Source organism: Triticum aestivum, chromosome 3A (assembly GCF_018294505.1).
Source record: "Triticum aestivum cultivar Chinese Spring chromosome 3A, IWGSC CS RefSeq v2.1, whole genome shotgun sequence".
NCBI lineage: Eukaryota > Viridiplantae > Streptophyta > Magnoliopsida > Poales > Poaceae > Triticum > Triticum aestivum.
This window is the reverse complement of record NC_057800.1, coordinates 718,719,681-718,732,245: the sequence shown is the minus strand read 5'-3', so window position 1 is coordinate 718,732,245 and position 12,565 is coordinate 718,719,681. Positions and strand designations below refer to the sequence as shown.

The 12,565-nt window shown below is 43.4% G+C and overlaps 1 protein-coding gene across 3 annotated transcripts; it reads left to right on the top strand.

The window, feature by feature from the left end:
• Positions 1 to 7,134: 7,134 nt before the first annotated feature.
• LOC123059406 (uncharacterized) lies at positions 7,135 to 10,067 on the top strand. 3 transcript variants are annotated; one of them, XM_044481986.1, is made up of 5 exons: positions 7,135 to 7,226; positions 7,311 to 7,707; positions 7,815 to 7,859; positions 8,770 to 9,176; positions 9,730 to 10,067. In XM_044481986.1, exons 2-4 carry the CDS (start codon positions 7,312 to 7,314, stop codon positions 9,142 to 9,144), a joined length of 816 nt encoding a protein of 271 aa, XP_044337921.1. In that variant the 5' UTR covers positions 7,135 to 7,226; position 7,311; the 3' UTR covers positions 9,145 to 9,176; positions 9,730 to 10,067. The 3 variants fall into 3 exon arrangements, with proteins under 3 accessions (XP_044337921.1, XP_044337922.1, XP_044337920.1); XM_044481987.1 differs by having other exon boundaries at positions 7,139 to 7,226; positions 7,307 to 7,707; positions 9,735 to 10,067; XM_044481985.1 differs by having other exon boundaries at positions 7,139 to 7,226; positions 7,307 to 7,707.
• Positions 10,068 to 12,565: the final 2,498 nt, after the last annotated feature.

Here is a 12,565-nt window from a genome sequence, read left to right as displayed (position 1 = left end):
TCAATTCCCACAGCAACACGTGGAGTATTATTTCACTTTTTATATTATTAATACTAGAAAAGAAACGCACTACACTGCCTAACATCATCCAGACGCAGAAATGTAGTATTTGCCAATATAAACATCTTATGTTGATCCTATCTCTGTTCTCTGATAGTACCAGTAATAGCAAGAAAGTGAGCATAGAAACCAAAAAAATACGAAATTATCTTCAACAGTTTTGGCTGCTCAACTTACACACAAAAGACAGTGCCGCAGAAAAAAAAAGAACCACCTTTCTTTGATTTTTGTTCTTGCTTGCTTCTTGCACGGCCTCCTGATGTCCACCGCTTTGTCCGTTGCTTCATCCACTTCCGCAAAGCAAAGGTTCGGTGCTCACAACCAGTTGGTCCCCAGTTGTCGACACCTGATCGCCGGCATGATAATGTTTTAGTGCCTCATGTTGAAGTATAGACGCATCTAACTGGATACTCCCTTATTTCATAATGTAGTGCGTATAGATTTTTTTAAAAGTCAACATTTGTAAACTTTGACAAAATTTATAGTGAAAAATATTTGTATCTACAATACCAAACATATAAAATATGAAACTACTCCCTCCGTACTAAGCTTGAGGCACTTATTTTGAGACGGAGGGAGTACATCTTATGATGAATCTAACGATATATATTTGCAATTCTAGATGTAGTTGTTTTTCTCTATAAACTTGGTCAAATTAAAGTTTGTGAGGTTTGACTTAAAAAAAAATCATATGCACTACATTGTAAAACCGAGGGAGTATATTATTTGTCATGCTGCTTCGGTGGACTTGCTCAATAATTCAAAAATGAGCGCAAAGGTAACATATTAGTTCGCTTAGTGACTTAATGAGCTTGCTCTCAAAGCATGCATTGGTTCCCGTACTTCCAGATACCCCACAAAAAATAAGAGCCAACCCTACAAGTTTATGATGAGAGCCCATACAAATATTGTGCGAAGATTCCACGATGATATGTTGCGCGCTACTCTGCCATTTGCTACTACTCCCCTCTTCGCACATGTTTCGTAGTGGAGGATTTAAAAAAAGAAGCTGTATCACTTCCTTCTCAAGAAAACAAATCATGCGACAATTCTAAAAGCCTTTTGCCATGCTACCAAAAGAGGCAGGAGGAAGTCCGTGGGTGCATTTTGGAAAGTCGACATTTATCCCGTGAAGTCATGTCAAGGTGTGTGCGTCTACGCGGAGATGCTCGAAACCATCCGAATTTCTGTTACTTGTCCATGAGCTTGGTAATTGCCTACTTGGTGTTTCTCCATCCAAATATTTTAATTCTCAAAATTGAAGTGGAGAATAATAGGATCAGCACGTACCACCACTTCACCAAAGTTGTAGTCTTGCTTTCGAAGCAAAGAAAGATCTCCACATTCCATCCGTTCTTTTCTCTATCGGATGGAAACTTTTGAGCAGGTACGGACTCGACTAATTCTACCGAATGGCATTGATGCTTCAGTGCTTTCCTGCTCATTGGCATTACGTACCAAATATTGTAGATGGCGAAGCATCTGCCAACATAATTTGTAACACAAGCTATCCCTGTCAACCAATTACGACACGAGGAATTGCTTTTGAACAACAAATGAGAAGGACAAGCCAATGAATAGTTACCATGTGAAAAGGTAGCATAGGTAGGAGCATATAGAAGTAGGCAACGCCACTTTCATGTGTGAGTGTGACTGGTTGTTCTTTTTTCTTTTGAAGATTAACTATGCAAAATACTTCAAAATTCTTTTTTTTTGCGGGAAAAAGGATTTCATTCATCAGGAAATGTAATTACAATCAGCGGCAACAATGCTCGCAATCTCGTCCGGGGGAGAACGCAACCAGCAAGCAGTACGCTGTTGTGTACGTCCCATATGAGCGAGAGTGTGACTAGCTACATTAACATTCCGCTTGATCTTCATAATTTGAATCCTTCTTTCTTGAGACAGTATTGATCTGATCTCCATTACTTTGTGAGTGTGTGCTGAACGGTCTTTTCCGGCTGCCGAAATTAGTTGCACCGCATCAGCGCTGTCAGTCTCCACAAGGATATCTAGTTCAGTCCAATTAAGAGACAGAGTAATTCCTTCATGGATTGCTGCCAACTCGGCTTCCAGGGCGTCCGCACAATTCCCAAGCCCTCGTATCGCTGCCAGCATTACAGCCCCCAGGTGGTCACGTAGGATCATCCCCGCTCTAGCCGTGCCGTCAGTTGGCTGGAAGGAACCGTCGACATTGAGTTTCACACAGCCAGCCACCGGAGGTGTCCAATGTTCCACATGACATATGGGGTTCTGCTTCCGCACAGGCTCGCCGAAGTAGTCGACCACCTGTTTACCTTTGATGGGGTCTGCGTCTGGGTGCTGTTGTAGCGACAACAGGGACATGGCATAGCTAGCGAGGAACCGTCGAGAGACCTCGATTGGAACCGCCGGTTTCTCGTGTGTAACTTCATTTCTCACATGCCACGCTCGCCAGAGAATCATCAAAACCATCATTCGCTGTGTCTCGTTCAGTTTCTCAAGGAGACGAAAGATCCAGTCCGACTCCGTATCATGCATTTCTTCCTCGCCTAGAATGTCCCAGATTTCTCTCATGGAGTTCCATAGTCCAGCAGCATGGGGGCAGCGGACAAGGGCGTGATGGGCGTCCTCTGTAACATGTCCACAGATGGTGCATGCTTGCTCATTCTGCATGTGTTTAGATTTTTTGGTCGCTTCAGTAGCCAGGGCTTCATGTGCCAATTTCCATGCAAAGATGTGTACCTTAGGTGGAGCTGGATTCCTCCAGATTAAATCCCACGCAGGTCGTCGGCCATCCGGACGGACACTGGAGGCACCAAGGCCACTTGCACTTATTTTCTCCTGTAAGGCAAGGGAGTACGCACTCTTCACAGAAAAGGAGCCACGTTTGTCCGGGAACCATGCTACACAGTCTGAGACGAGCCGCTGCGACGGTTTGATTTTCACAATTTCCTCCATGTCAGCTTGGTGAAAAAATTGTTGTAGTAGTCCCAATTTCCATGTTCCGTCAGTATGTAGCAATTCGGCAACCCGTCTGAGGCGGCACCGACCTCTAGGAGTGATGAGTCGACAGGAAGGACCACGGGGAATCCATGGGTCTCTCCATATCCGGACATTTGCTCCATTGCCAATGCGCCAAATAATCCCTTTCTTGAGCAGTTCGAGACCATACTCAATGGCTTTCCAGGTTGACGAAGCGTTGCCTGTGAATACCGTGTCTACCAACAACCCATTAGGATAGTATTTAGCCTTGAGTACTTGAGCACAAAGGCTATTGGGGTATTCAATTAACCTCCATGCCTGCTTAGCAAGCAAAGCTTGATTGAAAAGTTGCAAGTCTCGGAATCCCATTCCCCCACGGTTTTTTGGTCTGATCATACAATCCCATGAGATCCAGTGTGTGCGTCGCTGATTCTTGCTAGCACCCCACCAAAACTCTCTTATCATTTTCATAAGATCTTCACACAACCCATCAGGAAGTTTGAAAACCCCCATCAGAAAAGTTGGCAAGGATTGTGCTACTGCCTTAATAAGGATTTCTTTGCCGCCGCTAGAGTACTCTCCCCATTGAACCATTCTCTTCAATAGCTTCTCTTGGATACTTTGGAATTTTCCTTTGGTCATACGACCCTCTGGGGTAGGGAGACCCAAATATTTGGGCTCAAACTCTACTTGTGTGACCTGTAGCATAGCTTTTACTTCCTCTTGTACCTCAGCCGGGCAAGACTTGCCAAACATCAAAGAGCATTTATCAACATTGACCAGCTGGGCTGTACCTTGTGTGTATGTATTAATCACCTGCTGCACCCTTCGAGCTTGCTCAGTCTCTGCTTTGAAAAATAGCATGGTGTCGTCCGCAAATAACATGTGGGAAATACCAGGGGCCCGACGACATATCCTCAGGGGCTCAATTTGTTTGTTGTTGATCTCCTTTTGAAGCAAAGCTGAAAGGCCATCTGCAACAAACAAAAATAGGAATGGCGACAAGGGGTCGCCTTGACGGAGACCACGGGACAGAGTAAACGAATCCAGCAAGGTTCCATTTAATTTTACAGAATAGCTCACCGTGGTCACACATGACATGATCCAGCTGATCCACCGGTGAGAGAAACCCAAGCCTTTCATCGCATTCTCAAGAAAACCCCAGTCCACACGGTCATATGCCTTTGACAGATCAATTTTGTACGCACAGAAATTCTTCCCCGGATTTGTATTATGCTCAATAAAATGAAAGCATTCGAAGGCCACGAGTGCATTATCAGTGATAAGTCTCCCAGGGACAAACGCGCTTTGGTTTACTGAGATTATATCACTTAGGAAGGGCCTTAATCTATTTGCTAAACATTTTGCAATCACCTTGTAGAGCACTGTGCACAAGCTAATAGGTCGGAACTCTCGCAGATTTGATGGTTGATCCACTTTAGGAATGAGGACAATTGCAGTATGATTGATATTAGCTGGCATGTTACCCGTAGCAAAAAATAACTTGACACATGCAATGACTTCCTCCTTTATTGTTCCCCAGTTCCTCTGATAGAATCTAGCCGGGAACCCATCCGTACCCGGAGCCTTCAACGGCCCAATTTGGAACAGGGCATCCGATATTTCCATGTCAGAAAACTCTTTGCACAGGGTTTCATTCATATCCTCAGAGACCTTTTTCTCAAACAAATCGACGATGTCACTTAGGTTCAAGCTAGGATCTCGCGTGAAGAGGTTCTGAAAGAATTGTGTGGACATCAATTCCAGCCCGGTCTGTGAGGATTCCCAACTCCCATCGGCCTTTTGAAGTTTGGTAATTTTGTTCTTTCTTGCACGCCACACAGCTTTTCGATGGAAAAACTTTGTATTTCGATCCCCCTCTTTCAGCCAACTAACTCTAGAACGTTGCAACCATAGCATTTCCTCTTTATATAGGAGCTCATTCAATTTGTCTGAAACTTGTCGTACCTCCTTACTGTCCGCCCCATGCAACAGCAGATTATTTAGTTCAGACCGGACATCTTCGAGTTTCCGAAGAATGTTTCCAAACTTGCGGCAGCTCCAAGCTTGCAATGACTTCATCACACTACCTAAGCAGCCCTGGATAGCGCCCAGATCGCTCTTGTCACCCGTTGCTGCCCATGCATGTTCAATAATTTCGGGCAGATCAGACGCCCTTTCCCAGAACAGCTCGTACTGTCTGCATCTCCTTTTGTTTTGGACTAATTGCTTAGCTTGGAGACGAACAAGCAGCACACAGTGGTCCGAGCATGAGGACACTATGTGCTCAACTGATGCCTCTGCAAAAATATCCCTCCAGTTATTGTCTGCCACAACGCGATCAAGTCTGACCTTTACATTCTTTCTCCCTCCCCTTTTATTGTCATAAGTAAAAGGTACGCCTCTGAAGCCTAGGTCGACCAAATCACAGCTATCCAATGCATCTTTGAATGCCTCCATTTGCCATTCCGCGCGACGGGAAAACGAGAAGTGTTCGAACTGCCACAAGGCTTCATTAAAATCCCCCATAACTGTCCACGGAAGAGCAGATTTAGCTTTCAGTTGACGGAGAGTGTCCCACATGAGGTGTCTATTTTCCACCTTTGGCTCACCATATACACACGTCAATCTCCATGAAATAGTACCCGGAGCAAAGCCAACATGCACATCAATATAACGTTCATTGAGATCTTGTATTTCGACATGCAACTTGTCATCCCAGAAGAGTGCTAGCCCTCCGCTGAAGCCTTCACTGCTAACTCCGGCATAGCCTCTCAGGCCTAGCCGGCTACATAAACGTCCGACTCTCTCTTTTCTTTGTCTCGTTTCACACAGGAATATGAACTGAGGATGATGCACTTGATTGAGTGATACAAGATCACGGACTGTCCTGGATCCCCCAATCCCCCTACAGTTCCACACCAAACAAGCCAATGCTTCTGATGTTGCAGTATTGTGCACTAGTTGCGGTGTCGTAGTGTTAGGATTTCTGGCAGAGCCGCCTGGATCGAACTGTGTGCCTGCTGGATCAAGATTGCTCCTACGATCCCCTGCCAAAGTTGTTCCTTTTGCATAGCCGCCTCCATCTGATTGGGGTTCCGTTCTCCTGCACACATCAGATTCCTGGGAAGGTCTTCTCAGACTCCCAGACATGGCGGACGAGGCCGCAAGGGCGGACGAGGCCGCACGGGCGGACGGAGCCGCAAGATGACCGCCCCGGGGGTGGGGTCCCCGAGCGGCGCTGGTGCCGTCCTCGCTGACGGAGGACGTGTACGGCGGCGGCGGCTGGGCATCGCCCTTTTTTCGCCAAACGCTAGCAGGGGCCATAAAATACTTCAAAATTCTAGTCTAGCTTTTAGTGTCGAAGAACAAAGGGAACAAAGGGATATTCAATTGCACCCTGGTGAACATCAAAATTTAAAAAATACCACAATAATTTTGAAAAAGACTGAATGGCGAGGAACATATCCAGCGAGTGTTCTACCTACGTGTAAAATTTTGTGGATTTTTTCCAGAGCACTATATATGAATCTCATTTCATCACAAAATATTGCACATAAGTAGAACACTCAACCATATTTGTCCCAAAAAAGTATAGACTTTATATTTACTGTTAATCCTAGGTGTATGTGAATGTGAGACCAGGAACCAAAACACCGTCCCCACCGGAGTCTCGAAATACTGGCGGCCTTACCCTTCCACCTAATCAAAGGTTCAAGAGGATAAGCAAGCTATGCCTTGGAACATGGCCAGTACTTAGCAGACGTTGTCACTACGGGTGAGGCCTATCTGTGCGAGCATTTTATTAGCATAAATGTGATGTATACGCATGACTTATCCTGCTTATATTGAAAAAAAAGATGTTACTTTTGTGAAAGAATGTACTGGAAATCGTGAACGTATCTCCTTGTCTCTTTATCATAGCATATATGCGCAATCATAGGAGGTACTTGATTCGAGCGATGTTATTATTCTCCTGCAGTTTGGCATGAGAGCATCAATGCATCACACTTTTACAGCTGCTTGCATGATTGAAGGAACATTTTGGACCGGGAGGCATCTTAATGACATGATTATTAATAGGGCCAGGGATTTGCTTCTGAGCAAACACAAGACTGGAGTCACCAGTTACAAGCTTAGAGGAAGAAAGAGCGGAAGAGCTCCCTGCCTCCCGTCAGGTGGTAAAAGGAGACAATAACAAGGTACGTCAATGCCCTGCTCATCATCTTGTCTACCACTTCTAATTTTACTTAATCAGCTGATTTGTTCTACAATCAATTAGGCAGGATGGCTGATGCACTGGGCAGCGTGACAAAGGCTCTCGATATTGTGTTCAAGATCAAAGAGGCTGTGGATACAGTTAAACAAAACGAAAAGGATTGTGAACAGATCAAGAAGCGTGTGGAGAGGGTCCAACACACGCTCACTCTGTTCCAACAGGATGTGGAGCTGATGAACTCCGCGGGGAGCCGCACTGCACTGGAGGCGTTGCGTGAGGTCCTCACCGAGGCCCTCGAGCTCGTCACAGGCTGCAAGGAAGAGACTAATCTGTGTTGTCTCCTCATAAAGGCTGGGGAGGTGTCCAAGAAGCTGAACAAGGCAGACCAGACCATATCTAATATAAACTCTGAGGTGTCGCTTACCATCATGCTCTGCATTGCGCCGCACACCACCAAGCCACTTGTACGTTTAATTTCTCCATGCATAGTACATAATCTTTTTAGTGGTGTTTCTTTTGATGTAATCATGAATAATGCATATATAACTGATGGATTTTAATTGTCTAACAGAAACTCTACCAAGCACCGGATGAACATGGCCGTTCGCTGCAATTGGTATTACTGGGTGGATCTTTTGTACATTCTTAAAATTTTACTCTTCAGAAATATAGACTTTTTGGTCATGTGATTCTAAGCTTGCAGGCCCTGGTTGCTTAGTATCAATAACTATAAAACCTATAACTTTTTGAAAGAACACATCAAGACAATATTGGCATGAGATTCATCAACTCACAAATTTTGAGTAAATGACAGTTTTACCCCCTAAAATACTTTTCGTGACATTGCTTGCCAACTTCATAAATATTTCATCGAATTTTACCCCATCAACTTCACATTTTTGACATTGCTTACCCCGTTTGATAGAACTTATTCTGTTTCATATATTTTGGCAAAAATTTACCCATAACTTTACATTTGTGACACTAAATTACACCTCTTTTGTTATTAAAAAGGCGTAATTGATGTCACAAATGTAAAAGGGAAAAAATGTGACAATTTCCAAATGGGTAAGCAGTATCACGACAAGTATTTTATGTGGTAAACTATCATTTAGTCAAAAAGTTTCAACTATAATTTTGATCCATGCATTCAACATCACACATACAAATTAAGCTTTATGAATAGTTGCTAAATTATATCATCCTATCCACAAACTTGTAACATATGAGTCTGTCATATTTATTTTACCATGTTTGAAATTTTCACTTGAAATATTTTGGAATGATTTATGTATCTTGTGTCAATCTGTTATGAGATCATTTTTATCTTGTATAGACTACCCACATCCACCTAAAGTGCATATATTTTTAATAGTTTCCTTGGGCCTACTGATCTAAATAATCTAAATATCCTACCAAATGAAGCTTAGATGGTATTGAATGAACCCCTTAGTGTTTTATAAATTCGATTAGTTTATCTCTACCACTTAATCCTATTAATAATAACATATGGCATTATTGTGAAGGTCAAACAAACACGAAGCGTGCCACCTACTATTTCTGAAATTGCGGTGGAAATCAAGGTAGCGGTGGACAGAGTCCAGAGGAACAAGGAAGAGTGCATTGAAGTTGATAAGCGTGTGAATGGTGTCAATGCCCTCCTTTCACAGTTCGGGAATACAGAACTAATGAAGGACCCATCCATGAGTGCTTCAATAGAGAAGCTCCATACGACCTTTTGCATTGCTCGCACACTCGTCATGGAGTGTCAGAAAAGAAATATTATTTTCATTCGATCTGGTTGGGAGTTGTCCAAGCAGCTACGTGAGGTACTGGATCAAATTGATCTTGCCCTTGATGATATGATCACCATTAGTGCGAACTATGCCTGTACAGTGTGAAAGTCATCTGCCCTAAATCTCAGCTTCCCAAGGTATTACCCTTTTCCTTCGGCCTGCCACGGTATCCAACTATGTATATAGTTTGAGGTATCCAAATATGCAATTATCAATTCCAGGTGCATATAGCCACAAGTTTGTTGACCTGCATGATACTTCCTTCACTCCTGAAAAAAATGTGCACCTACATCTAAGCTAGTTTGGCGACCCAAAGGTTCAGAAATCAGAACAAAGTAAATCATTATGTGACAGTTATCAATTTTGTACCTCCAATGAGCCCACATCAATGTAATGTATAGAGGCTATAATTTACACTTTTCTGGTATCTAAAAGCAATGCCACTAAGCCATTGCATAAGCACAATTTAGCTACTTAAGCTGCTAAACACACACTCTAATAAAGACTACCAACTCTATAGTTCTTGAGGAGATAATATTTGGTAATTATTTTTGTTCGTTTAAAGCTCCCAACTCCAAATGTACGTGACCAAACTGGAGTTATAGTGAACTAGGGCTAGATTTAATTAGTTCCGCCTCATTGATGTGACAATCACTCATGCGTAAAGCATCCATTTTTGCTTAATTGCAGTGCAGATTTGAAGTAAATGATCGGGGCAAAAATATGGTGGCCAAACCGTTCATGAGCCATGACTACAGTAATCGCGCAATTTGTCCGAATCAAGTTGGACAGTTGATGGGTTGTATTACACATATCGATGATTGTCTACTTTGGCAACATTAGTGGTCATCAGCTTGCGCAAGTTCTTTGTGAAACTCATAACTAGGTATCCATGATTTTTATCTACGAAGAAAAGTCTAGAAACAGCATGTCTGGTCTTTTGTTCCCTCCATGTATTATGGGCGGCTGTATGAGAATATACGGAGTATTTGTATGTTGATATATCTATGACAGTGTTCTCTGCCTTATTGTGTGTTTGTCACAGAAGCACAATGAAATGGTAAATCCAAGTATTTGGACTTCTCATTCTTTGGTTTGCACGCAAAGATTTGGCACTCTCACTACATAATACCGGACAGAACAAGGAACGAGGTGTGTTCTTGATAACATCATTCTATCTGAGAAGAATGAATTCCATCGTCAAAAAGAAGAAGGGTGAATTATTGCTCTAAATCATGGCAGATGAATATTATTACGAAGTTCATAAAATATTTAGTACTTCTAGTGCTTGCTAAAAGATATATGTGCGCTATTTACAATTTGAGCAACGCCGCAAGCACATTGTCCATTCTACTACTAGTATTTACTCGTGGTGGCAATATGCCAAAATTCGTCAATATACTGTGTGGAGATTCTAATATTCGAGATCGCTAATCACATAATTTTTTTTTACATTTGGGTGTGTCTAGTTCACATGCAACACGCATACCAGGCAAAGATGCATGTGACCTCCAGGCCAGCGGCGTGCTCGATATTCTTGGTTGCCAAGCAAACAACGTCCATGCATGTCTCAGGTCAGGTCAGGTCAATGTGCCCCAGGACTACAACCAAATACACACTCTAATTAATGGGTTGTTTCCATTTCCAAAAAAATAATGGGTTGTTTAGGCTTTATTAACAAACTTTTTTAAACGATTAAGACCTGACCTCGTGTCGTCCTCGGCCCATGATTCTATATACTGAGATTTGCATACGGCCTTATATATATGAAGCCCGCAATTTATTTTTCAGCGATGGCAAGGGATGAGACTCCATGGATTATTTTCCCCAAAAAAGTGACACCATCGTTGATGTCTCAGTACTCATGCTGCCTGATGCTATCTGTCACGATTACAACATGTACCATGCAGGCAGCACCAAGTGATGCCCCGGCCCATCCAGCTAGGTAGAAAAAGAATGGGGCATCGGTTTGAGTTTTTCTCACCCAACGCCCAAAACTGAGGCTATCATTACAATGGTCGATCATCTTCTACCCGCCCCACCCCCCTAACACCCAGCGCCATCTTTCACCTCATTTCCCCCCTTTCTCTTCTCCTTTTCTTCTTTCTCCCATAGAGCAGCGGCCTCCTCTGCAAACTACTCTGAAACACTCCAAGGCTACTATGCGAGCTCCACCTGGCATCCAAGCCAAGTTAGACAGTGGGCCAGTAGGTTTGAAGCATACCGTTGGCCATGCCCTTAAGGTGTCAACTATCCAGCATTACCTCGTGGTGTGTTTCGTGCATCTCCAACGCGAATTATTGAAATGTCCGCAAATGTTCAGACCAAAAAATATGAACACTTTTAGCTGTCCAACCCGGATGTAAAATATCGGCCGAACCAATTCGGACGTTCTAAATCCCTTGGCCCGGCCTTAAACCGGAGGAGCTTTGGGGGAAATCAGACATCCGTCATGTCGACGTTGGACAAATCGGTCCCATCCACAAATTGTCTTCGGCTTTAGAACCCTTCGCATTGATGTTGCTGATAGGTTCACCGCCTAACCGCATTCACATTGGTGTGCCGCCTAAGAAGCCTACTCTAACTCTTAGTGTCGACCAGCTAGATGATATGTCTCCAATGTATCTATAATTTTTGATTGTTTCATGCTATTATATTATCTGTTTTGGATGATAATGGGCTTTATTTTACACTTTTATGTTATTTTTGGGACTAACCTATTAACCGAAGGCCCAACCCAAATTGCTGTTTTTTTGCCTATTTCAGTGTTTCGCAAAAAAGGAATATCAAACGGAGTCCAAACGGAATGAAGCCTTGGGGAGAGTTATTTTTGGAACGGAAGCAATCCAGGAGACTTGGAGTAGACGTCAGGGAAGCTTCGAGGTGGCCACGAGGCAGGGAGGCGCGCCCCCCACCCTCGTGGGCCCCTCGTGGCTCCCCTGACCGACTTCTTTTGCCTATATATATATATATATATATATATATATATATATATATATATATATATATATCAATACACCCTAAAAACATCGGGGAGCAGAATAGATCAGGAGTTTCGCCGTCAGAAGCCTCTGTAGCCACCGAAAGCCAATGCAGACCTGTTCCGGCACCCTGCCGGAGGGTGGAATCCCTCTCCGGTGTCCATCTTCATCATCCCGGCGCTCTCCATGACGAGGAGGGAGTAGTTCCCCCTCGGGGCTGAGGGTATGTACCAGTAGCTATGTGTTTGATCTCTCTCTCTCTCTCTCTCTCTCTCTCTCTCTCTCTCTCTCTCTCGTGTTCTTGAGATGGTACGATCTTGATGTATCGCGAGCTTTGCTATTATAGTTGGATCTTATGATGTTTCTCCCCCTCCACTCTCTTGTAATGGATTGAGTTTTCCTTTGAAGTTATCTTATCGGATTGAGTCTTTAAGGATTTGAGAACACTTGATGTATGTCTTGCACGTGCTTATCTGTGGTGACAATGGGATATCATGTGATCCACTTGATGTATGTTTTGGTGATCAACTTGTGAGTTCCGTGAC

Excerpts from the sequence above, each read along its gene's own strand:
- LOC123059406 (XM_044481986.1), top strand. The coding sequence starts at position 7,312 with ATGGCTGATGCACTGGGCAGCGTGACAAAGGCTCTCGATATTGTGTTC. Across the intron at positions 7,708-7,814 it reads CGCACACCACCAAGCCACTT|AAACTCTACCAAGCACCGGA; the intron begins GTACGTTTAATT and ends ATTGTCTAACAG. Across the intron at positions 7,860-8,769 it reads ATGGCCGTTCGCTGCAATTG|GTCAAACAAACACGAAGCGT; the intron begins GTATTACTGGGT and ends ATTATTGTGAAG.